The following is a 25523-nucleotide window of genomic DNA, read 5'->3' as shown; positions in this document are numbered from 1 at the left end:
GCTTTTTAGGGGCACCTGGCTGGTTCAGTCGATGGAGTGTGTGACTCTTGATCTCAGGGTCTTGAGTTCGAGCCCCATGTTAGGGGTGGAGATTACATAAAATAAAAAAATAAAATCTTTAAAAAAAATGCTTTTTTAAAAAACCAAAAAGACTTGGTAGTTTTATTTATTTATTTTTAAAGATTTTATTTATTTATTCATGAGAGACAGAGAGAGAGAGGCGCAGAGGGAGAAGCAGGCTCCCAAGGAGCAGGGAGCCCGATGCGGGACTCGATCCCAGGACCCTGGGATCATGACCTGAGCCTAAGGCAGACGCTTAACCATCTGAGCCACCCGGGCGCCCAAGACTTGGTAGTTTTAAAGTATACATTGAAGGTCTGCCACTATGGAAATTGACCTCCCTGTTGACCGAGGTTGCTAGGAGCTATGGTCCCCCCTGGAAAGCTCAAATGTCCAGTTTCAGTCCTCTGGCCGCAGAATCCTAGGAATGGAGGAGCCCAGAGAGGTGACTTGTCTCTCAAATAGTAGCTGTATTTCATGCTGCCCTCTTGAGCCAGTGCCTTTCCCCTTCCCAGTGGTGCTCTTTGTTTCTGGAAAGACCTAGCCTGACCCTTTCCATTGTGGACAAGGGAGAAAGACCCTACGACGAGGAAATATGGGATGAGCTGGACATGGACCTCAGAAGCTGCTGTGTACATGTGGGGATTCTTGTTTGATTTTTTAAAACCCCTTCTGGTATAGGTTGATCACCTTTGGGAGAAAGGAGGTCTGGGTTTTTTCTCTACCCTATTATTGAAAGTGATCTATTTTTTATTATGGGAAGTTGAAAATACAGACAAATAGACCATCACCTGTAATCTTACTACTATAATGTGGCTGCTTTTAAGTTTTAAAAGCTTTGTGTGAAAAGTATAGGAAAGTACACACACATCAGAAATGTATTGCTTGATTGATGAATTTTTACAAACTGAATAAACTGTGTAACTGCTTCCCCGCTTAAGAAACCACATCATCGGGCGCCTGGGTGGCTCAGTTGGTTAAGCGACTGCCTTCGGCTCAGGTCATGATCCTGGAGTCCCGGGATCGAGTCCCACATCGGGCTCCCTGCTCGGCAGGGAGTCTGCTTCTCCCTCTGATCCTCCCCCCTCTCATGCTCTCTCTCTCTCTCATTCTCTCTCTCAAATAAATAAATAAAATCTTAAAAAAAAAAAAAAAAAGAAAGAAACCACATCATCACTAGCTTCCCCAGAAGCTCCCCTCTGGTCCTGATGCTGTCATTACCACCCCCCAGGGGAACCACCCTCCTGAAACTGCTAATATTTTGGTATATTTACTGTCACACTTTTTCCTGTGCGTAGTTTTGGGTTTTAAAATATCATTGTAATCATACTATATATTGTCTTATTATCCTCCTTTTAAATATTGCAAACTTTTTGTCTTAAAAAAAAATACATGGTCACTGTTGAAAAATTAGAAAATCTAAACCAACACAAGGAAGAAAGTAAAAAACACCTGTCATCCCACCAGTTTGAGAAGAGCTCTGGAACTTCTCGGTGGAAGCCTACCTGATCTCTTCTTATGAAGAGACTCCTTGTTTTGATTTTTATAACAATGGGACCATATTTCACTTATCATTGCATTCTTTTTTTATTTTATTTTTGATTATATTCTTTTTTAACATTTTGACTATATTTACATTGCACATTATTTTTTAAGGCAGTATTCCATTGTGTGTATATTTGTACCATGATATATTTAACTAATACTCTCTTGTCATACCTTTGTCTTTATCCTTGCCTTGATTTTATTTTATTTTTTTCTTGCCTTGATTTTAAATATTGATTCACATTCATAAATATTCTTGATAAGTCCCTAGAAATAGAATTGCCCGGACAAAGGGCACATGCAGTTTTAACATCGTACCCTGTAAGTCCTACTTGTTTGGCACAAGAGTTACTCTCTTACTGAATACTCCTTTTATTTTTCTTCCCCTGGAAACTGGCACAGAACGTTGGCCACGTCAGCTAAAGAGGAGCACAGAACTGTACAAAAAATGAGAAATAACAATTAATGCAACAGAATAAACTTACAGATTGAGAGAGTCAAGTTCAACATATCAGAAACTCATGGAGGCCCTGGCTCCCAGATTATAATATCTTTCTATCTGGAGTCTTACAAGCAAAGGGTTATACAGCTTTACATAAACTTTTCAGAGGGGCGCATGCATTTTTTTTCCTAAGATTTTTATTTATTTATTTGACAGAGACACAGTGAGAGGGAACACAAACGGGGAATGGGAGAGGGAGAAGCAGGCTTCCTGCTGAGCAGGGAGCCCGATGCGGGGCTCAATCCCAGGACCCTCAGATCACGACCCAAGCCGAAGGCAGATGCTTAATGACTGAGCCACCCAGGCGCCCCAGGGCACACGCATTTGATTTAAAAAATATGTATTTATGCTGATGCATTTAAATAAATATTTTCCAGACATCATACCCTTTCGACCCCTAAATTATTCAGTATGCATTTCTAATAATATTTTTCTACGTAACCAGAATAACAGTGATTAGTCCTAAAAACTTTATTTCTTATTATTATGTTTCTGGTGATACTCAGATTTCCCCACTTGTCCCTAAAATACCTTTTATAGCACATTTGTGTTACTCGCAACTATCCACTGTCACACATTCATATTCACTTAAAAGGCTTCTGACTTATTTCCCTTTTACCCTAGGTATATGAAAACATCTCTTGCCCCAAACTTTTGCCAACGTGGGGTATTACTATTTTTGCCAGTCTGTTCTATCCTTTATTTTAAACTTGACATTGTAACACAGGTTTATTTCTTGGTAGAGAATCTTTAGAAACCTCATGTAAACGTGGGTAGGTAACGTTCCATCGAGAAGGCCTGGTGCACTGTCCGTCCTGGGGTCCCTGTGACCGGCCCTCAGTGGTTTAGCGCTTCTCGCCTCCAGTGGACAAGCAGGTGCGCTGGAACCGATGCTTGCGGCCTTGCCTTATGAGTTCACGTGTCTCCTTCCTCTGCATCAGAATCCACCTCATTGTCTGGAGATCACGCCACCATCTTCAGAAAAGCTGGTCTCGGTGATGCGGTTAAGTGACCTCTCTACAGAAGATGATGACTCGGGTCACTGTAAAATGAACCGTTACGATAAGAAGATTGACAGTCTAATGAACGCGGTTGGTTGTCTCAAGTCTGAGGTGAGGGAGGTGGGGGCTGGAGTAGCTAGGGCCCTGAGGGTGTGACAGAGCGCCCAGGTCGGTTCCTGGTGGCCTGCTTCCTTGGGGCTGTCCGCCTGTGGGCCTCCCGCCCTTCTCAGCAGGCTGCCCAGGGCTTCAGATGCCTCTGAGGAGGTAGCCCCGGGGCACTGAGCACTTAGCCCAGGGCCTGACTCTGACCCCACCTGGTGCTCTGTATGGACGCCCTGGTTTGACTTGTCACAGTGATAGATGAAGCCAGTGGGGGTATCGCCCCCATTTTGGAGATGACGTGACTGTGACACTGGGAGCTCTGTTCCCCATTTTTACACAGCAGGTTGGAAAGAGAACAAAGCCCCAAAGAGGTGAAGGAAGTTTGTCGTCAGTTGGTAGGCTGTGTCCTTGGGCGGGATCAAGACTCAGGTCTTGACAGCTGACGTGGCCTGTGTCTTTAATCCCCTGCCCTGCATTCGGGGCTCATGGGTCCACCTGGAGAGCCTCGGGCTGGCTGCCTGGCAACAGCCCTTTCTCCAAAGCCCGCAGAGCATGGGCCTTTTTGTGACATCTCCCCTGTGGTGTGCCAGCAAACCACGGTTTGTATCCTGGCTCTGTCCCCAACTAGCAAGTCGGTCACTTGGGCTCTCTCTGTACCCGTACCTCAGTAACAAGGAAATGAGATGAACAGTGTCCGTCCCTCATCTCTGTGCTGATTGACTGAGATTGTGCCCAACAGGACCTAAGTACCTGTGTATCTGTCAACCGGAGGCGCCCTTAACTGGTCCAAAGCAATGAGCCTAGCCATGTGGCCGAGAAGGAGCCTCCCCTCAGTGGCCCCTGCCTGCATGCTCCCGCACAGGTCAAGATGCAGAAGGGTGAGCGCCAGATGGCCAAAAGGTTCCTGGAGGAGCGCAAGGAGGAGCTGGAGGAGGTGGCCCACGAGCTGGCCGAGACCGAGCATGAGAACACGGTGCTGAGGCACAACATCGAGCGCATCAAGGAGGAGAAGGACTTCACCATGTAAGGCGGCCCTGCCCCCGAGTATGTCTCTCCTGCCCAGCCGCCGCAGGCCCTGGGAGCGGAAAGCGACGGAGGCAGGCCCAGGCGCCGTCCCCGGGGCACAGTGTACCCAGGCTTACGGCTGTTCACCAGCCACAAGCTAGTTACCGGTTCACGCTGTGAGGGAGGACAAGGACCCCACAGGGTGCAGTGGGGGCAGGGAAGCTTCTGGAACGAGTGACGTGTAAGGAGAGCCCTGCAGGATGGGTAGAAGCTAGGCAGTAGGCGCTGGGAAAGAAGGCATGTAGGATCACGAGTGAAAGCCCCAAGGGAGGAGTTCGCGGCTGGGAATTGGAAAGCGGGCCATAGTGAGGAGAGGGGTGGGCAGAGGGCAGGGCGGCCGTGGAGCTTGGCAGGGGCTGTTCTTAGCAGTTGCTTTGAGGAGTTTGCATTGAGGGGCCATGGAAAGGTTTTCAAAGCGGGGAGTGGTGGGGCCAGACGTGGCTCCAGGGTGAAGGGTGCGATGGACGGCTCAAAAGTGGATTTGAAGGTGGTGGTTACGAGGCTGTGGCGAAGGCTGGGGACAGAGGTGATGCTAGTGGCTGAGAGGCAAGCAGGGCCACGGATGGCATAATGTCACCTGAGATGAAGACCCTGCTCTGGTGCCCAGGTGGCCTTCCAGGAGCCCTCCTTCCCCCTCTCTCACTGTTCCCTGACCAGGAGATGAGCCTCGCAGGGCATTGTGAGGCGAGCCTCAGAGCTCTGAGCGGGCCGGGGCCTGGGAGGGCTCACAGAGCACTATTCTTTCTGGCCCCAGGCTTCAGAAGAAACACCTCCAGCAGGAGAAGGAGTGCCTCATGTCCAAGCTGGTAGAAGCTGAAATGGATGGGGCTGCTGCTGCCAAGCAAGTCATGGCCTTGAAGGATACTATCGGGAAGCTGAAGACGGTAGGTGGCAGGCAGAACCACCCAGCCCTGGGACTGGGCCCAGAGGCAGGCAAGTTGCAAGCTGGGGAGGGGTCTTTACGCAGTCATCAGGCTGACTTTATGACATCTCCAGGCCAGGGGAGCGCACACTTAACTCCTCAGCCCCCACCCCCACTTTCACTTCCAGGGCCTGATCCTCGAGGATGACCTCTGGTGGCCAGGGTCTCTGAGGAGACCTCATCATGGGTCTCCTGGGATCACAGTGGGTCAAGGCCTAAGTCTGATTCCTGCCAAGTGTCACAGTTTGATTCCTGCGAGTATCGGCCACCAGGTGTCGCCCTCCTCCTCTTCCTCCAGGAAGCCTGCCCTAACTTCACTTGCCTACCCTGAGCTCCCCAGCCCTTCTCCCCACTTGTTGCTCTCAGCTGACTCAGCTCCCGCCCCCATCCTTCCAGGTTCCTCTCCTCCGGGAAGCCTGCCTTTGACCCCTGTGGTCCTGTACACAGCCAAGGGCTTCTTACTGGGCTTCCTGGCACCAGCACCCCTTAAGAGGGGCCTGCCTCGGCCGCCTCCTCCCTTCTCCCCGTGTACCTTGTAAGACTGCCTGCTATCTTCCAGGAGAAACAAATGACCTGCACGGACATCAACACCCTAACGAGGCAGAAGGAACTTCTGCTGCAGAAGCTGAGCACATTTGAAGAGACCAACCGCACCCTCCGAGACCTGCTGAGGGAACAGCACAGCAAAGAGGTGAGCTCCTGGCCTCTGCAGGCCTGTCTGCTCTGAGCCTCCGTTCCTCGTGACAGAAAGGTACCCTCCGCGCCCGACCTGAGAGGGCCATAGAAAGACGTGACCAGTCTTCCCGTGAAGTGCTGGTCACCCGGCAGAGGATGCTGCCTTCATTGTTGAAGCTGGAGCTGGTGGCGCATGAAGGAGCTGAGGCGTCAGGGGCATGCCTGGCCCTTGGTTAAACAGAGGATGGCTTGGGGCCGGCAGATGCCAACTGTAGGGTAGCGCTTTGTTTTCTTAGAAGATGGGTTCCTGATGATATTCTGTGTTAGCAAATGATTCTGGAAAGACCAACGGTATAAATAGCTGTCTCCCTGTTGGGCTCAAACCAAAGAGAGACTGTAGTATGGTGTTTTGTTTTTTGTTTTTTGTTTTTTAGCATTGTCAACTTCTTGTTTAGATTTTTAAAAAATTAGTATTTCATATTTTTATTTAATTACGTCTCGGCTTTTTGGCTAAATTCAAGTGTAGTATCTGTTCTTGTCAGTTTAATATTTTTATTTATTTAATGTTCTTTTTTTAATTATTTATTTATTTATTTGAGAGACAGCATGAGAGAGAGAGAGAGAGAGAGAGCATGGGGGGAGGGTCAGAGGGAGAAGCAGACTCCCTGCTGAGCAGGGAGCCCGACGTGGGACTCGATCCCGGGATTCCAGGATCATGACCTGAGCCAAAGGCAGTCGCTTAACCAACTGAGCCACCCAGACGCCCCTATTGAATGTTTTTTAAAAGAATTTATTTATTTATTTATTATTTATTTGAGAGAGAGAGGGAGAGCACAGAGGGAGAGGGAGAAGCAGACTCCCTACTGAGCAGGGAGCCCAACGCAGGGCTCAATCCCAGGACCCTGAGATCATGACCTGAGCTGAAGTCAGACGCTTAACTGACTGAGCCACCCAGGCGCCCCTATTTAGTTTTTTTTTAAGTGGGCTCCACACCTAACGTGGGGCTTGAACTCAAAACGATCAAGAGTCACATGCTCTACCGATGGAGCCAGCCAAGTGCTCCCCAGATATTAGTGTTTAAATAAGTACTATAGAACCGTGTGTGCCCCGGCCAGCTTTCCAAACAAAATCTTATCCAGGTAGTTACATCCCTCTTGTGTCTCCTTTGGTGATAAGCTTATCAGAGGGATCCTTTATCTCCAATCTGATCATCTTTGTCACGTATACATGACATAATAGAAACTTTACATAAATAATATGGTTCCATGCATATTATTCTGAGTTTTCTTTTTTCACTCAATATATTTTTTTCAAAGATTTATTTATTTGAGAGAGAGAGAGAGAGGGAGGGAGAGAGCAAGCAGGGGGAGGGGCAGAAGGAGAGGGAGAGAGAATCCCAAGCAGACTCCCTGTTGAGCAGGGCCCTACGCGGAGCTCGATCTCAGGACCCTGAGATCATGACCTGAGCCAAAACCAAGAATCAGACGCTTAACTGACTGAGTCACCCAGGCGCCCCCACTCAGTATTTTTGAGATTCATCCACTTTTATCCCTGAGGCCTAAGGTGGTTAATTTTCACCGCTATGTTCCATTTTAATGACTACCACAATGACTACCTCTCTTCTGTGGATGGAAACATATTTTCAGTTTGCTATTACAAGCAGTGTTATTTTGGGTATTCATGTACACTATCCTGGTATACCCAAGAGTTTCTAGAATATATTTCTATCAGTTTTATTAGTTACAGCTAAATTACCCTCTTAAAATCATTAATACCTGTTTAATGTCTGGCTCAGTGTTCTTGGGTGGGCAATTTTTAACCTCTCTGGGTCTCAGTTTTCCCACCTGTAAAATGGGAATAGCATCTTCCACATGGCGTCATGTGAGGACATGGATGAGGGAGTGTCATACTGCTTAGCACCCAATAGGTGTTTGGTGTGTGGTAGGTGGTAGGTGCTGCTGCTGTTTGTCCTGGGACCGTGGCCCCCCAAAACCTCTTCTACCCAGTTTTTTCCCTTTTGACCCCTTAGCTTCTACTGTCCTGGAATCCTAGAATCTCCCATTGGAGATGAAGGGTCAGCCAATTTGGACTCCCACCCACAGCAGGTGCTCCATGTTCAGTCCAGGTTCTCATTTCCTCCTGCCCATGTGGCACTTGGGACAGACCCCTCATCTCGGTGCTTGCTAGGGACACTCAATGGGGTCAGTTGGCTTAGGGCCCAGCTCTGCCATTTCCAGCTGTGTGATCTCACGCAGCTCACCTCACTTCTCACAGCCTCGATCTCCTCTTCTTAAAAATGGGGGTGGTGGTAGTACGTGGCTCCTTAGAATGGGGGATTTGGTGAGACTGTGTTAAATGTGTGTGGTGTCCCCTTGGAAGCTCAGAAGACATGGCATAAAGGGCAGTGGGAGCCCCATCAGGCCTAAGCTTTCATCCTGTGTTTGCCTCCCTGTTGCTGGAAACCACGATGCTGGCTTCTCACTGCTCCCTGTCTTGTCCTGGCTTGTGAAGGGAACCTGTGAGCCTGAGAGGAAAAGGGAGGGCGAGCCCCCCTCTAGGGAAGAATACAGAAGGTTCACAGACACAGCCTGTTGGGAAGATGGGCAAGGGGAGCAGCAGTTAGGGGAAGAGGGAACTCAGTGGCTGATAAACATATGAGTAGTTAGAAAAATGCAAGCTAAAACAGCAGGAGTCTTGCTGGCAAAGACTGGCCTGCTGCCCAGGGCCCTCCTGTCCTGCTTGTGGCCATGCACATCCGTGCAGGCATTTTGTAGGTCATTTCAGCTCACAAACCTGGCTCAGTCATTCCTCCTCTTGGTATCAACCCTATAAAGACACTTGTCCGGGCCCAGCCCAGCACCGTACGTTGCTACAATGTTTGCGGTTGTGCAACCTGATGATGAATAGCCCCGTTGCCCAGAGGCTATGCATGGGGAGAGGTTAAAAATGTAGTGGCATGCTAGAGAAAAGGCAGATTAGTGGTTGCTGGGGGCTGGGGGAGGGGGACAAAGAGATTACTTCAACAGGTACAAGCTTTCCTGTGGGATGATGAAAATGTTCTGGAATTAGCAAGTAGTTATGGTTGCAGAACGTTGTGAACGTACTATATGCCACTGAATTTTACACTTAAAAATGGTAAAAATGGCAAGGTTTATGTTTTGTTTTTTAAGATTTTATTTATTTGAGAGAGAGAACATGCAAGCACAAGTTGGGGGGGAGGGGCAGAGGGAGAGGCAGACTCCCCGCTGAGCAGGGAGCCCAGTGTGGGGCTCAATCCCAGGACCCTGGGATCATGACCCGAGCCGAAGTCAGCTGCTTAACGACTGAGCCACCCAGGCATCCCTGTTTGTTTGTTTTTAAAGATTTTATTTATTTGTTTGACAGAGACACAGTGAGAGAGGGAACACAAGCAGGGAGAGAGGCAGAGGGAGAGGGAGAAGCAGGCTTCCTGCTGAGCAGGGAGCCCGATGCAGGGCCCGATCCTAGGGCCCTGGGATCATGACCTGAGCTGAAGGCAGACGCTTAGTGACTGAGCCACCCAGGCGGGCCGGTTTGTTTGTTTGTTTGTTTTTGTTTTTTAAAGATTATATTCATTCATTCATTCATTCATTTGTTTTTTAAGATTTTATTTATTTATTTGACAGAGAGCAAGAGCAGGAACACAAGCAGGGGGAGTGGGAGTGGGAGAGGGAGAAGCAGGCTTCCTGCTGAGCAGGGAGCCTGATGCAGGGCTCGATCCCAGGACCCCGGGACCATGACCCAAGCTGAAGGCAGACGCTTAACGACTGAGCCACCCAGGCGCCCCAAAGTTTTTTTTAATTTTTAAGTAATCTCAAGAGTCATTCACTCCACCCCCCCTGAGTCAGCCAGGTGCTTCTCAATTAAGCTGTTTTTAAAAAATCAAGTAGTCCGGGGGTGCCTGGGTGGCTCAGCCGGTTAAGCATCTGCCTTCGGCTCAGGTCATTGGTCCTGGGGTCCTGGCATCGAGTCCCGCATCGGGCTCCCTGCTCAGCAGAGAGCCTGCTTCTCCGTCTCCCTCTGCCTGCTGCTCTGCCTACTTGTGCTCTCTCTCTCTGTCAAATAAATAAATAAAATCTTAAAAAAAAAAACTTAAGAAAAAAAATCAAGTAGTTGGGGCACCTGGGTGGCTTAGTTGATTGAACATCTGCCTTTAACATGGTCCTGACCGAGCCCTGCGTCAGGCTCCCCACTCGGTGGGGAGTCTGCTTCTCCCTCTGCCCTTCACCCTGCTTGTGCTCGCTCTTTCTCACAAGTAAATAAATAAAATCTTTTAAAAAAAATTTAAAAATCAAGTAGTAGCACAAAAATATAATATGTTACCATTTTGGTAAAACCACCCATAGATCCCTTCCCCCCCCCAGCCCCTAAAAGATACTGTATCTCTCGGTGTAGCTATATATAAATGCATAGAGAAAGGGTGGGCAGGACATTCATTAAACTAAACAGTGGAATGGGGTTTGGAGGTGGATGAGGGGACTTTAGCATTACTGGTTCACTGAATATTTTATAATGAGATTGCAATTTATGTATGACTCTTATAATTGGAAATACAAATTTTGGAAAAGGAAGAGAATCCAGAAGGGATGTAGACATCTGGGTTCATTGCTTAACCACTTGGCTCTCGCTGTGCCTTCCCTTGAAGGATTCGGAAAAGCTGATGGAGCAACAAGGAGCACTACTCAAACGGCTGGCCGAGGCGGACTCAGAGAAAGCGGTAACACAGCGCCCCCTGCCGGCTCTAGTGGCTTACAGGCGACAGTGCGCAGAGGGGCTGGCCCAATGCCGCCGCGCTGGCACCTCGCTCTGACATTTCTTTGGGTTTTAATTTCATGATCTATGAGATGGGCTGATGTCCCCTATCCTGCCTGCTCCACTCGGTTTGTCTAGTTGGTCACTTGGGGGCTTGAACCACCATGCTAAACACAACATGAGGGATATTGCCGCTGCTGCTGGATTTATTAACCATCAGAGTCTGTTACTTGAATTGCCTTATTTGTATTATGGATTAAAAGCCATCAAAAGGTTCAGAGTTTTTGACTCAGCAATCCCAATTCTAGGAACCTCTCCTAAGGCAGCACACTCCAAAGTCTGTTCATGGAATCCTAAGTTCCTCACGATGTTAATGGGTGCCAGAAACAAAAGAAGGGAGTGATGCGAGGCCAGATAAATTGGGAAATGACTGGCTGGCCTATACAAAAAGGTCACTGGGTTAACTCCAAAACCTTTTGGAGCACTTGAGGTATTAATGCCCACATGAGTCTCCAAGAGAGAAGGAAGATGGAGGCCATGTTTCCCAAGGTGTGGCCCTTGGCCCTTAGTGCCTCTCCAAATACCACAGTGGGAGATTTGGCAATGAAGGGTATAATGCCTAAGTCTGTATCCCCAGCTTGAAAGGCTAGGAATCGAATCATGATACACCAGTAAATTGAAGCTTTAAGCTGCTGTTTGAAAAGAAGTAGAAGATATAATCACATTATGGTAAATGTGGTGGGATTGTACGTATGGAACAACGTACGCATGAGACTTTTTAATGTGTTTTAACAGTGGTTCTTTTGGCTGGGGGACTACGGGGATTTTTTTTTTTTTTTATGGGGATTCTTTAGCATTTTTTTTTTTGTTTTTCAGTTTTCCACAGCTAACATTATTTTATTTATGTATTTTTAACATCTATTTACTGGAGAGAGTGAGAGCGCATGTGTGAGTTGGAGGAGGGGCAGAGGGAGAGAATCTTGAAGCTGACACCCGCTGAGTGTGGAGCCTGCTGAGGGGCTCAGTTTCACAACCCTGAGATCATGACCTGAGCTGAAAGCAAGAGTCAGACACTTAACTGACTGAGCCACCCAGGCGCCCCTCACATGATTTTAAATTGCAAGATCAATACATGTCTTTTGTCTTAAATATTTAACACAGATGTTGGGTGCTTCCGGCCAGGATCTCTGTGACATGGTCTGGTGTATTCTGGACCTTGGGCCCTGGTGGCCAAGCACTCATAGGAGTGGCTGTTCCCCCCCCACCCCCGGGCCCGGCTTCTTTGCCCTTCCCCGGGAGTTCATGACCGTGTGTGTTCTCTCTAGCGCCTGCTGTTACTCCTGCAAGACAAAGACAAGGAGGTAGAAGAGCTACTGCAGGAAATACAATGTGAGAAGGTACCATCCCTGACAGTTGTTTCTCCTTACGAGCTAGTAGAGCTTCGTATGTAGAGTGGGCACTGGAACTGGAAACATGCGTTCACATGCTGGCTCTGTCACTTTCTCCATCTCTCCAAAGGCTCAAGCAAAGACAGCATCCGAGCTTTCTAAATCCATGGAGTCCATGCGTGGGCATTTGCAGGCACAGCTCCGGTGCAAAGAGGCAGAGAACAGTCGCCTGTGCATGCAGATCAAGGTACCTGCCGGCACTGCAGTGGGGCGGAGGGCCGGAGCGTGGCAGTCCCAAGGCAGTGAGCTGCATTCAGGAAGGCTTTGCCCCGACGGTTTATGGGGTGCTTGCTGCCAGTGCCCTTCTGCTTCAGAGATACTGTGGGACAGTGGCAAGAGCAGTGGACCCTGGGAACATGGGACAACAGGGCCCGTCAGCCCTGAGGTGACAGCACTGAGGCCGAGGGAGCTGGCTGCTGGGCTTACCCTGAGTGCCCTTCCCTGCAGTGACCGGGTTTGGTGCCTTGACCCAGAGCCAATCACTTAATCCCTTAGGCCCTTGGGTCTTGTAACTCCCCCCTGGGGAGGGGGTGGTCTCAAATGCCGCTTGCCAAAGCGAGCCAGGGACCTCCCTCTGAGGTCACAGCTCTCCTGAGTGACTGAGAGATACTTCAGACCACATTACCCGGAGTTGAAGGAAGAATTCGAGAAGAGAGTTCTGTCCTAACATTCAGACCCAGTGGGTTCAGCGATCTGGAGAGGTGCCATGGGGTGCTGGGAACGGCCCCTGTCCCTGGCCTGCATTTGGAGAGCCCTGAGCCCCCACACAGTTGGTGACCCATTTTCTCTCTCCCTGTTCCTCACCCCTTCTTTCTGTTGGTCCCCATTCCCCTCTCTCCCCTTCACTCTTGTCTCTCTCCAACCCCCCCCACCTGCTTTTGGCCCTCCCCTCCCAGAACCTGGAGCGCAGTGGGAACCAGCACAAGGCAGAAGTGGAGGCCATCATGGAGCAGTTGAAGGAATTAAAGCAAAAGGGAGACCGAGACAAAGAAACCTTAAAGAAGGCCATCCGAGCCCAGAAGGAACGAGCTGAGAAGAGTGAGGAGTATGCTGAGCAGCTGCACGTGCAACTTGCTGATAAGGTGGCGGGCCTTCCCTGAGGGCGGCTGGGGGTGGAGGCCTGTGGCTGGCTAGGCTGTGATCAGAGGGATGCTGATGGTGGAAAGGGTGACTGTGCTGGGGGGAGGGGAGGGTGAGTAAAGGGGTAAAAGGGTGAAAGCAGGGTGGGCGGCTGGCTGGAGATGCTGGAGGGGACAGTTGAGCCTGCGTCAATATGGTGCGTGGGAATGTTGGTTAAGGAAGGATGTGCACGTAAAGCGCATGTGTGATTGCTGGAAATCTAGAAGCTACAGCTGGGTTCGGTCACCCTTGGTGTTGTCTGGAAAGGGACTGTGGGGGTGAGGAACCGTCCAGGGTGAGCCCAGCACCCAGCTCCCTCGGCCTCAGCGCTGTCACCTCAGGGCTGACGGGCCCTGTTGTCCCATGTTCCCAGGATCTTTATGTTGCTGAAGCTTTATCCACTCTGGAATCATGGAGGAGCCGCTACAATCAAGTTGTGAAAGACAAAGGAGACCTCGAGCTGGAAATTATTGTCCTGAATGAGTACGTGTGTTAGGAGAGGGCGTGTGGGCTGATGGAGGGAAGCGGGTGCACAGGTGGAAGGGGCCTGGCAACGTGAGGTGGGGCCCAGCGCCCTCATGGCTGCTGTGTGGTCTCGCCCATCAGGGGCTGCACTGTGGAGGGGCCCGGCTTCTCTGCTCACAGAGGGCTGGGAGCTGCTGGAAATGGCCCTTTCTCCTCTCTGTTGTCTGCCTGGTGATAGCAGCTGTTTGGCCCAGCAGTTGGTAGGTCAGAGTAGGGGGCAAAAGTGGTCTCAAGTGGTAGGGGACTGAACTCACACCTTTCTCGCCACTGGGGACCAGTGACCATTCAGACGTTCTCAGTGTCACCTATAATCATGTATTCATTCATCTGAAAAAATATTTATTGAGCATCTACTCTCTACCAGGCTGGGTGCTGGCCTTTAGGGTCACCACAGAGACAAGGCAGATGCATTCCCTGCCCTCGTGGAGTTAACCCTGTGCTCTAGTAGAAAACACCAGGCTACAGAGACCTGGACTCCCAGGGTTCTGGACCGGTCACAGGGTTGCTAGCTGAGGAAGTGTCTTTTGCTGGATTCAACTCAATTTAGCAAACATTCGGAGAACCTGCTATGTGTTGGGCCCTCGGCCAGGTGCAACCTTCCCAGGGTTCTCGGTCTGGTAGGAGGAAACTGATAATGAGGGTAGGAGGATACATGGTACAGAGGAGAGGGGTCGGGGAAGAGAGGCTCTGAGGAGGGAAGTCTCAACTGGGTTTCTAAGGGTGAGGAGGAGTTTGCCGGTTAAACCAACATGATGTGTTTGCTTGGGCCTACTCCGTGCTTAGCACGTATTTGCTGAATGAACTGTAACTGATCATTCCTGAGAGCACACACTGTCAAGGTTCTGTTTCGGGCCTGTGGTCAAGATAAGCATCTGCGAGCCAGAATGCTGCTGTGGGGCCGTGGTCTCTGTTGCTGGACTACAGCCCTGCTGAGTGACGGGGGGAGGGGAAGAGGGTGAGGGCACGTGAGAGCATGACTTCTTTCCCTTTGTGCTGTATGCATTCACTGCATTCCCGCCTGTGCGAGGGAAAGATTCACACGTGTGAAGAAGGGAGAGGGATGTCTGGGGGTGTCCCTGACTACCCAGCCTGGGAGTTCTGTCCTAACTTGAAGACCTGCTGGGCTAAAAGATCCAAGGGGGGCCATGGAGAGTTGGGAAGGGACCCCGTCTCTGGTTCTTGTCTTCAGGGCGTGTCTTGGCCTCATGGGAGGATCAGAACACAGAAGGCTTCTGGAAGGGGGGGTATGGGAGACAAATCTAAAGGCTGATAGAAGAGAAGGGGGGTATGTGGGAATGCGCCAGGGCAGAGCGGGGCAGTGGAGTGGAGAGTGGGGAGCAGACAGGGCACCAAGAGGTGGCCCTGGGGAGGAACACTTGGCCCCACTCCACACAGACCTGGCTTCTCAGAACCCATGTAAGGCTTCTCTTTGTCTGCTTTCTGTCTGCGACCTTTTAGCCGGGTGACAGATCTCGTAAACCAACAGCAAACGTTGGAGGAGAAGATGCGGGAAGATCGGGACAGCCTGGTGGAGAGGTTACACCGGCAGACGGCCGAGTATTCCGCGTTCAAGCTAGAGAACGAGAGGCTGAAGGTCTGTAGTGAGAGCGGGCCCACACAGTGGGTGTAGGGCAGCAGGGCCCCTGATGGGGCACTCCAGATGGCCCCCAGAAATGACTCAGGGGTCTTCAGAGGGCCTGAGGCAGCAACATGATTAGGAGGGCATGTGCTGGAGTCAGAAAGGCCTGGATTCGGGGCGCCTGCGTGGTTCAGCCAGTTAGGAGTCTGCCTTCAGCTCAGGTCATGATCTTGGGGTCCTGGGATCGAGCCCAACATCAGGCTCTCTGCTCAGCGGGGAGTCTGCTTCTCCTCCCTCTCGAGTAAATGAAATCTTAAAAAAAAAAAAAAGGCCTGGATCAAGTTCTGACCGCCTTTCACTAGCTACAGGCCCTAGGCTAGACGGTTTATCCTTTGTCACTGTGGTTTCTTGGAGGAAAGCAGGCTCTCATGAGAATGTGGTAATGTGTATGAGACACTTAACATGAACACCCAGCCCGTGTGCGTGCAACACACCCGACTAGAGGGCACCTGGGTGGCTCAGTTGGTTAAGCGACTGCCTTCGGCTCAGGTCATGATCCTGGAGTCCCTGGATCGAGTCCCGCATCGGGCTCCCTGCTCGCCAGAGAGTCTGCTTCTCCCTCTGACCCTCCCCCTCTCATGTGCTCTCTCTCTCTCTCTCTCATTCTGTCTCAAATAAATAAATAAAATCTTTAAAAAAAAAAACAAACCACACCCGACTAGAGGTGAACAGTGACTCCTGGGGGCTGCTGCCCCCTTGATGTGCATCTATTCTCCCTAACTTCCCAACCTCCCGATAGTGAGTAGTTGTCTCTACTTTACAGAATAAGGACACAGACTTAGAGAGGGGTCACGTTTGTTGCCAAGATTTTGCCCCGGAAGTGTTGGCGTTAAGATTTGAAGCCAGTCTCGTTCTGGAGCTCCAGCTCTTGACCACTTGCTCTACACCCTCTCAGCACAGTTGAGGCAGAGGCACTGAGTCAAGGTTCATGTTTCAGAGCCAGGTCGGATCTTTTTAACTGATCTGGACAGTCGAGTCTAGGTTTGTTTATTTTTTTAAAGATTTTATTTTTAAGGGATGCCTGGGTGGCTCAGTCAGTTAAGCCTCTGCCTTCGGCTCAGGTCAGGATCCCAGGGTCCTGGGATCGAGCCCCCACATTGGGCTCCCTGCTTCTCCCTCTGCGTGCCACTCCCCCTGCTTATGTTGTCTCTCTCTCTCTCTCTGTCTCTGTCAAATAAATAAAATCTTCAAAAAAATTATTTTTAAGTAATTTCTACACCCAATGTGGGACTTGAACTCACAACCCCGAGCTCAAGAGTCACATGCTCTACCGACTGAGCCAGCCCAGCACCCCTAGGTTTATTTTTTTTACTGCTTTATTTAAGTATGACATATGGAAAGGTACACCATTCTAGACTTTATCATAAAGTGAACACGTTTTATCCCATCATCCACCCTTATCTGAACCTTACTAGCATCCTAGTGACCTCACCCACTTACAAACACCTGTGCAAAGGTGACTGTCCTCCTGACTTCTTCAGTCAGCACAGATCAGCTTGCCTGTTTTTGAATTCCGTGCCTGGCTTTCATTCAGCGTTCTGTCTGTAAATGATCCATGCTGTGTGGCAGGTCTCAAGGTCCGTGCTGTCCAGTCTGCGGCTGTAGGATCACACCATGCTACATTTATCTCTCCTCTCAATGGACATTTGACTTGTACAGTATCTTCATGCATCTTTGGATGCACCTATTTGGGGTATTTTTATAAGTTAAATACCTTGAGGTAGAATTGCAGGTCATTAGATGGTGAGCATAAATTCAGCTTTGGTAGATGTTGCCATAGAATAAGGCAGTTATACAAAGTTACACTGCCATCAAGGGTATGGGAGGGGTAACAGTTGCTCCGTGTCTCCTGGGGGACCCTTGGTATTGTCAGTCCTCACTGGAGCCATTTCTGGCAGGAGGGGCAGCCCCTCATTTGTTGCAGTGAGGTTGCTGGGAAATGAAAGGCAGCCTCCACGTCTAACAAGTGGCTAGGGGATTAGTTACATTATGGGTGTCTGTGGTGAGTAATACAGTGTGGCCATTCAAAATGATGTTTGTAGAAGTATATTGTCTTAGATGATGTTCTCCGGGAAAAGTTTAAAACATAACAGAAATGTGATATAGAAGTGATGTTCTTTGTGAACTGTGGATACATATTTTTCCAGGTTTTTTCCCCCAATACTAATGTAGATATTCAAACACACACACACCTATTGTTCTGCAGCTTGCTTTTCTCATTCACCCATATCTCATGGATATCTTCTTAGGTCGGGTTATTGTTTTGGTTTGGTTTGGTTTGTTTTTTTTTAGCTTTATCTCTTTCAAATGACTGCAGATTGTTTTATTGAGATACCATGATTTCTTTTGTCCTATCTACTAAGGTGAACATTTAAGTTGTAGGAGGACATTTGTTGACTTGAGAAGTAGGTAAGGTAATTGTTACTTGCAAAAGCATGTTGCAAAGCGGTAAATACAATATAATCCTGTTCCTGTTGGAAAAAAAAATAAAGTATCTAACTCAGCTACAGACAGATAGCCATAAAGCAAGGCATCAGATTGGTTTTCCTTGGTGTTACCTCCATTTTCTTTTTTTTTTTCTTTCTTTTTTTAAAAAAGATTTTATTTATTTATTTGACAGAGAGAGACACAGCGAGAGAGGGAACACAAGCAGGGGGAGAGGGAGAAGCAGGCTTTCCACTGAGCAGGAAGCCTGATTCGAGGCTCGATCCCAGGACCCTGGGATCATGACCTGAGCTGAAGGCAGACGCTTAACAACTGAGCCACCCAGGTGCCCCTTACCTCCATTTTCTTTTTCTTTTCTTTTTTTTTATTACCTCCATTTTCTTTAATGATTATGTATTGCTTTTGTAGTAAGGACAAGAAAGCATAAGAGTTGCTTATTTGCACCTACAGTTGACCCTTGACACACGGGTTTGAATGGTGTGAGTCCACTTATATGTGGATTTTTTTTTATAAATACAGTTTAGTACTGTAAATGTATTTTTTTATGATTTCCCTAACATTTTCTTTGCTTTAGCTTACTTTATTGTAAAAGTACAGTATATAATACATATAGCATACAAAATACGTGTTAATCGACTGTATATGTTATTGGTAAGGCTTCTGGTCAACAGTAGGTTGTTAGTAGTTAAGTTCTGAGGGAGTCAAAAGTTATAGGTGCATTTTCGATTGTGTGGGAGGTTGGTGGCCCTAAGCCCTCCATTCCTTGTTCCAGGGCCAACTCTTTACTCACTTGAATTGCCCTGGCACCTGTCTGAGGAAAACTGCTAGTGTGGGTTTGAGTAGGTGGGGTTTCCCTTGGCTGGCCCCTCGGAGTGAGAGGCGAGGGTGGGATGGCCGCCTGCTCTGGGAGCCTTCCTGTGGGTTACTCACTAGCCGCCCCTTCCAGGCTAGCTTCGCCCCGATGGAGGACAAGCTCAATCAGGCGCACATCGAGGTGCAGCAGCTGAAGGCATCAGTTAAGAACTATGAAGGGATGATTGACAACTATAAGAGTCAGGTAGGCGGCTGCCCGGGACGTTGACCTCTCCCAGGAAGGGTGGGCTGTAAAGGTGTTTTTCACCGAAACTCTGCCCAATGCTCTGCTGACCCCCAGGTGATGAAGACCAGACTGGAGGCTGATGAAGTGGCCGCCCAGCTGGAACGCTGTGACAAAGAGAACAAGATCCTTAAAGATGAGATGAACAAAGAGATTGAAACGGTACCGTCCCCCGTCCTTGCCTTCTTCCGCCACCCAATCCCATGTCTGTCCCCCTTGGTTGTCTGTGAGTCTCCCAGATTTGGACCAGAAACATTGACGAGTTTTCTCATTGCTGGGCTGGTCCACACTACCGTGCACATGCGCTCTCACGCGCTCTCTCTCTCTGCTGCTTTATTCCTTTTCCTCCTGGTTTTTTCTTTCTTCAGTTTCCTTAAAATAATCTCTCCTCCTTAGAGCGTCCAAGTGGATTCAAATGCTCAGATCTGCCAGGTCTTAGAAGTTGCCTGTTTCGTTCTGCTCAACCCAAAGATGTGCCTCCCCTCCCCCTTCCCCTTTTCCCCAGAGAGCCTTATTCTAGAGATAAAGGGATCATCTTAATATTAACCTAGGAGAAGGGCTGAGTCCAGGCCCAGCCACTAATGTTACATAGCCTTGGGCAACTCCTTGCCCCATCCAGTCCTCAACCTCCTTGTTAACACAGGGACGGACTGAATCAGAGAGCTCTGACCTTCTCTGACCTGTAGCGTTAGGATTGCCTTCCTAGGGGCATTGGAGTTAGACTGGACCTTAATCCTTGCTCTGTCAGTTTCTAGCTGAGCTGAGCAACCTTAGGGAAATGACTTTGCTCCTATCATCCTTAGAGCCCTTGTATTGGGACAGCAGCCCCCACTTTATAGGTTGTTGTATGAATTAATTGAGAGAGCCCTTAGCATGGGGCTTGGGGCCTGGTGTTTGCTGTGTGATTGCCATTGTTATTCAATGACTAAAGGAGTGGCAGGCTCAAGGGCCATTTGGGGTCAAGTGTGTCCCTCAGAGAACAGCTGGACAACCCTCAGTGGCCTGTGGGGAGGGCAGGCCACATTCCTGCCTGTGGTTCTCACAGGACCCTCTTCCGGGGACTGAGGGCGGCCCTGCCCTAACTCCAAAGGACTCCGCCTGGCCCCAGCAGCGGCAGGGCCCTTCCCAATGGTGGGCTTTTCTCTCCCACTCCAGGCCCGTAGGCAGTTCCAGTCCCAGCTGGCTGACCTGCAGCAGCTGCCCGACATCCTCAAGATCACAGAGGCTAAGCTGGCGGAGTGCCAAGACCAGCTGCAGGGCTATGAGAGGAAGAACATTGACCTCACAGCCATCATATCAGACCTGCGCAGCCGGGTAAGGGACTGGCAGAAAGGGTCCCACGAACTGGCGCGAGCAGGGTCCCGCTTACCAAGATGAGCTGCACACACCCCCCCCAAGGGAGGACCACTTCCTTTTTCTTGGCTGCCGCTTTCTGAAAGGAGTGAGCTATCATCAGTGCTGTGAAATAAAAGTCTGGTGTGCCAAATGCCTTGTGTTTGCACAAAGTGATTGTAGTTATGGGAGCCGTCACTGTCCTGTGTTGCCCGCCCCCCGGTGCTCCAAGTCTCTACCGCTCTGCGGCTGTGCTCGGCCCCTGGGGAGACACCCAGCCCTCCGAGTGCTCTTTCCCAGCTTTCTCTTGCTTTAGCTGCCTTTCCCTACTCTTAGCTCCATTGCCTGAGGTTCTGACCCCAGAGAGGGCTCCCTTCCTCCCAGAAGCAGTCTGCCTCTGGGTTACTGGAATCCTGCCTGTAGTGTAAGAAACTATGTGCCTCTCCTTTGCAGTGGGACCTCGGGTGAGGCCCTTCCCTTCTCCTGACCTGCTACCTTGTAATAATAAAAGTAGCTGTCGTTTCTTGAGCACAGACTTTGCACCCCAGTATTGTCTCCCGTAATTCTCCCAGGAACGTTAAGATGTAGATACTCTTTTCCCCCATTTTCCAGAAAGCAGCCCAAGGCATAGGGGCATAATTTCCTGAGGTCACAGAGCTGATACTTAGTGAACAGGGTTTGGAACCCAGCCAGCTCCATCTGCTTCCCAAGCCCATGTTCTCAGTCCTCTTAAGTTGCCTACCCTCTCTTGAACCTGAGCATTCTGAGGGCCTTTTGAGCCTGATATCTGAGGCTTCTGCGTACAGCAGCCCTCTGGATAACCTCTCAAACTCGCCAGCCTGAAAGACTTGCTAGGTTTCCTGTTGCCTTGCGAGCACCTGTCCCCATTCAGTGGGAGAATGAAATCAGCGGTGCCAACAATGTAACTGGTAAAGCGCCGTGGCACGTCGTGTGGGCCCGTTAAACCCACCATCTGCTTCCGCCCTCTCATGTCTGCCCCGGATCCCATTGAGTGGCTTCTGCTGATCAAGAAAGCATCACCGTGGGTCATCGGGATCAAACCTGGCTTCTCTTCGTGTGGGGAAAGCCTTCCTGGGAGTCGGGCCTAACCTGCCCCTCCTCTCCTTTGTCCTCCAGGTTGTGCGTTGAGACTTGGATGCCTGCTGAGGGCCGCGTGCCCCTCTCCTGGGTGTGGATGACAGGTCCTAGGGGGAAGGGAGGGCTGCACCGGGAAGTTCCTTCATAAACAGGTCTGTGTTCCTGTCATTTTAGATTGAACATCAGGGGGACAAGCTGGAGATGGCAAGAGAGAAACATCAGGCTTCCCAGAAGGAAAATAAGCAGCTGAGTCTGAAGGTGGATGAACTGGAGAGGTTAGAGGCACTTGGTCCCATCTCTGTCCTCCTAGGACCTGAGACTTTCAGCCACTTAGCTGCTTTGGGCTTAGTGTGCAGAAGTGTTTGAGGGACTCAAGGCCCTGGAAGGTACAGGGCAGACCTCAGAGGAAAAGCTGCTTCCATTGCAGTGGTAAGCATTGTGGGAGAGAGGAAGGTGGTCTCCTGACCGGGGGATGCTCCAGAACAGTGTGGTCACGTTCAGACCACCCACAGGCTCCACCGACCAAAAAGGCACACTTCACCCAGCAAACCAGCAGGACCAGTATGCAGCTGTTGGGGGGGGCATCCCCCCCTTCACAATTTGCTCTTTGTTTCTGATCCTCCTTCCCCAAGACCTTTCTGATCTGATTCTTCTGTTACCTACGGACTGTTGGAGGCAGTCAGGGGAAGAGTACAGCTCTTCCTGTTTCCCTGTGGTTCTCACAGGAAGACTTACAATAACCTCATGAGCTAGATTCTTATCTAGGGAAAAGGGGAAGGGGAGGGGAGGCACATCTTTGCGTTGAGCAGAACGAAATAGGCAACTTCTAAGACCTGGCAGATCTCAGCATTTGAATCCACTTGGATGCTCTAAGAAGGAGAGATTATTTTAAGGAAACTGAAGAAAGAAAAAACCAGGAGGAAAAGGAATAAAGCAGCAGAGAGAGAGAGAGAGAGAGAGAGAGAGAGAGAGAGAGAGAGAGCACACGTGCACGGTAGTGTGGACCAGCCCAGCAATGAGAAAACTCATCAATGTTTCTGGTCCAAATCTGGGAGACTCACAGGCAACCGAGGGGTACAGAGACCCAGAGTCAGAAGCCCTGGCCTTGGGTCTCAGCTTGGCCACTTGTATTAGGATCTTGAGCAAATCCTTGAACCCTTTGAACCTCCGTTTACTCATCTTGAGAAAGGGATCGAGGGAGGGATAAGAATCTAGCTCCTGAGGTTACAGTAAGTCTTCCATGAGGCCTTCCTCAAAGGCCTTACCACATTGTTGCTATTATCCCCCCCGCCTTTTTTTTAAAGTATACTCCATGCCCAACACGGGGCTTGAACTCACGACCCTGAGATCAAGAGTTGCACGCTCTACCGACTGAGTCAGCCAGGCACCCCTACTATTATCCCGATTTTAAATATGAGGAAACTGAGCATGGAGAAAGGTAAAGTGACTTGCCCAAGGTGACACAGCTGGTATCTGGCAAAGCTGTGACGTAGGCCCCTGACTCTCCTCCGGAGCTTTTAAGCATCTGTAAAATGAGGGTTGGGGCCTTAGTTTCAGAGCTGAAAGGCCGGGGCCCTGGGACGCCATGACTGCCCAGGTGGCTCATGCAGCCTGCATGTGGGGACTTGGGCAAGCAGGTCTCCTGGGCTCTGCCAGTGTTCTGCTCTGCTGGCCTCCAGTGTACAGCTGGACTCAGCAGAACTTAACAGAGCTTTCAACTGGAAGATGTTCTGCAAGTGCACTGGGGACCATGTGTGCATAGCGGAATGGTCACTGCAGCCCGTGGTGACTCACATCCGCGGTAGAGTGGTCCAGCTGAAGTCCCTTTGCTGAGGGGGCAGCCGTGAACAGAAGCTGAGGGCATGGGTTTTGGTGACAGACCTGCCAGCTGCGTTGACCTCGGGCCAGTGACTTTAGCTCTCAGTGCCTCAGTTTCTTCCATCTGTAGAGTGGGGATAATGGTGACCCGTGTTTTTGTTGTTGTTTTTTGTTTTGTTTTACAAGTGGCAATTTTATTTGTCCTCTATAAATTCTTTTAAGGTTAAAATTTTAATTATAAAGGAATACATTTTAATCTTATTCTAGAAACTTCCTTCTCTCCTAACCATTCTCCCACATGCATAAGAAACAAACTAATTGCATTTGTGAAACATTGTATAACTTCTAAATTTTAAGTTCAATACAAGGTGCTGTATCATGTGTGCTAACAGGCACACTCAGTCGGCTTTCCCTGCCCGCCCACTCTTCACACAGCCCTCTAACTGGCTGTCCGGGCTGCTCAGCTCCCTGCCGTCTTGCTAATCAGCAGGTTTCTTTGGTTTATTCCTGTGGTTCCTTGGAGACTCTTGGCGTGATGAGAGCCCCCGTCCAGGGGTGACTGGCAGCCCCCTGGTGGGGTGGAACAGGACAGGTAGGGGTATGAGCAGGATCTGATTAAGTGCTTTCACCTAGGAAACTGGAGGCAACCAGCGCCCAGAATATCGAGTTCCTACAGGTGATTGCCAAGAGGGAGGAGGCAATCCACCAGTCCCAGCTGCGGCTAGAGGAGAAAACACGGGAGTGTGGGACCCTGGCCAGACAGTTGGAGAGCGCCATCGAAGATGCTAGGAGGCAGGTCAGTCTCGATTCCATTACTAACTGACTCTATGACCTTGGGCAAATCACCTGACCTCTCTGAGCCTATTTCCCCATCTAAAAATGGGCACACAGTAGTGGCACCTGCCTCATGAATTCATTGTAAGGATCAAATGAGCAATTACTATAGAGGATTTGGCCCTTTATTCATGATGGCTTATTCAATTGCAGCCTGCGTGGGACTCAGCCAGGTTTACCAGGGCTCAGGTGATGACTCATGGGAGTGTGGGGAAGGGGCAGGTGAAGTGGGCTGCAGAAGTCCTGTATTTAGCTCCTGCCCCGAGGCTCCCGGGAGCCGTCCACGGCGATGTGCACGGGCCGTCCCTGAGACCAGAGCGGGAGTTGCCCAGGCTTCTCTGCCTGGCAGTGCCCAGGTCAGGTAAGCCAGCCACACTTCCGGGCCTCCTGGGCAGGTGGAACAAACCAAGGAGCATGCGGTCTCCAAAGAGCGGGCTGCTCAGAGCAAAATCCTGGACCTTGAGACCCAGCTGAGCAGGACCAAAACTGAACTCAGCCAGCTGCGGCGGAGCCGGGACGACGTGAGTCAGGCTGGAGGGTAGGGGGCAGAAGAGGAGGGAGTGGGCTGAGATTTTAGCTTCCTGGGGCCTGCAGGGCAAGGTGTTTTTATGAATATGACATGGTTTTATTTTTCTCAAATCACTTTCCCATCCCTTAAGGATATTCCAGGCAGATCCCTTTTTTTTCTTAACCGCTTTGCTAAGGTATCATTTACATACCATAAAAGTCACTCATTTAAACTGTACGCTTCGGTGGTTTTTATTATATTCACATATTCACAGAGGTGTGCCATTATCGTCACAAGCTAAGTTTAGAATATTTTCAGAAAGAAACCCCATAGCCGGGCGCCTGGGTGGCTCAGTTGGTTAAGCGACTGCCTTCGGCTCAGGTCATGATCCTGGAGTCCCGGGATCGAGTCCCGCATCGGGCTCCCTGCTCAGCAGGGAGTCTGCTTCTCCCTCTGACCCTCTTCCCTCTTGTGCTCTCTATCTCTCATTCTCTCTCTCTCAAATAAATAAAATCTGTAAAAAAAAAAAAAAAGAAACCCCATAGCCATCAGCAGTCCCTCCCATTCCCCCGCCCTCAGCCCCTGGCAACCACTGATCAAGTCTCTTAGGGATCTGTCTGTCCCGGACATTTTACACACTTGGCCTGTACTCACACTTGGCCCGTACTCTGGTTCTCCCTCCTAGGCTGACCGTCGCTACCAGAGCCGGCTCCAGGACCTCAAAGATCGCCTGGAGCAGTCAGAAAGCACCAATCGCAGCATGCAGAACTACGTCCAGTTCCTCAAGTCATCCTATGCCAATGTGTTCGGGGACAGTCCCTACACTACCTACCTGACCAGCTCTCCCATCCGCTCCCGATCTCCTCCTGCCTGAGGCCGCCAGTCTTGGGCCAGGAGCCCGGATTGATGCCATGGGAACCGCAGAGGGGCCAAGCCATAGCTGCAAAGCCTGTTGCTTTCCTCTCTCTTCCACTGATGGAAGTGTGTTCAGGATCTTGTCTGAGCTACTGGCCCCAGAA

The 25523-nt window shown here is 50.0% G+C and overlaps 1 protein-coding gene and 1 non-coding gene across 23 annotated transcripts in view; both read left to right on the top strand.

Annotated features, from left to right (window-relative positions):
- The window catches only part of ODF2 (outer dense fiber of sperm tails 2), a 33861-nt gene extending 8338 nt beyond the window's left edge, over positions 1-25523 (top strand). For 19 of the 22 annotated variants that reach the window (XM_027615640.2, XM_027615646.2, XM_027615633.2 and 16 more), the window contains 17 exons: positions 3049-3219; positions 4073-4233; positions 5030-5159; positions 5757-5888; positions 10536-10607; positions 11968-12039; positions 12161-12277; positions 12987-13172; positions 13583-13692; positions 15193-15328; positions 18765-18875; positions 18972-19076; positions 20070-20228; positions 21519-21619; positions 23796-23958; positions 24392-24517; positions 25190-25523. In XM_027615640.2, coding sequence (XP_027471441.2) covers positions 3049-3219; positions 4073-4233; positions 5030-5159; positions 5757-5888; positions 10536-10607; positions 11968-12039; positions 12161-12277; positions 12987-13172; positions 13583-13692; positions 15193-15328; positions 18765-18875; positions 18972-19076; positions 20070-20228; positions 21519-21619; positions 23796-23958; positions 24392-24517; positions 25190-25378 — 2241 coding nt within the window. In that variant the 3' untranslated portion in view covers positions 25379-25523. Of the gene's footprint in view, positions 1-3048; positions 3220-4072; positions 4234-5029; positions 5160-5756; positions 5889-10535; positions 10608-11967; positions 12040-12160; positions 12278-12986; positions 13173-13582; positions 13693-15192; positions 15329-18764; positions 18876-18971; positions 19077-20069; positions 20401-21518; positions 21620-23795; positions 23959-24391; positions 24518-25189 lie in introns of those variants that run through there. The other 3 variants (XM_027615652.2, XM_027615651.2, XM_027615632.2) reach the window with 2 other exon arrangements.
- LOC113935196 lies at positions 6363-6558 on the top strand. The gene has a single exon (XR_003523948.1). It is a non-coding gene; the product is annotated as a U2 spliceosomal RNA (small nuclear RNA).

This window comes from Zalophus californianus, chromosome 13 (genome assembly GCF_009762305.2).
Source record: "Zalophus californianus isolate mZalCal1 chromosome 13, mZalCal1.pri.v2, whole genome shotgun sequence".
Taxonomy (NCBI): domain Eukaryota; kingdom Metazoa; phylum Chordata; class Mammalia; order Carnivora; family Otariidae; genus Zalophus; species Zalophus californianus.
The sequence above is the reverse complement of the archived record's forward strand: the minus strand, read 5'-3'. Positions and strand labels throughout refer to the sequence as shown.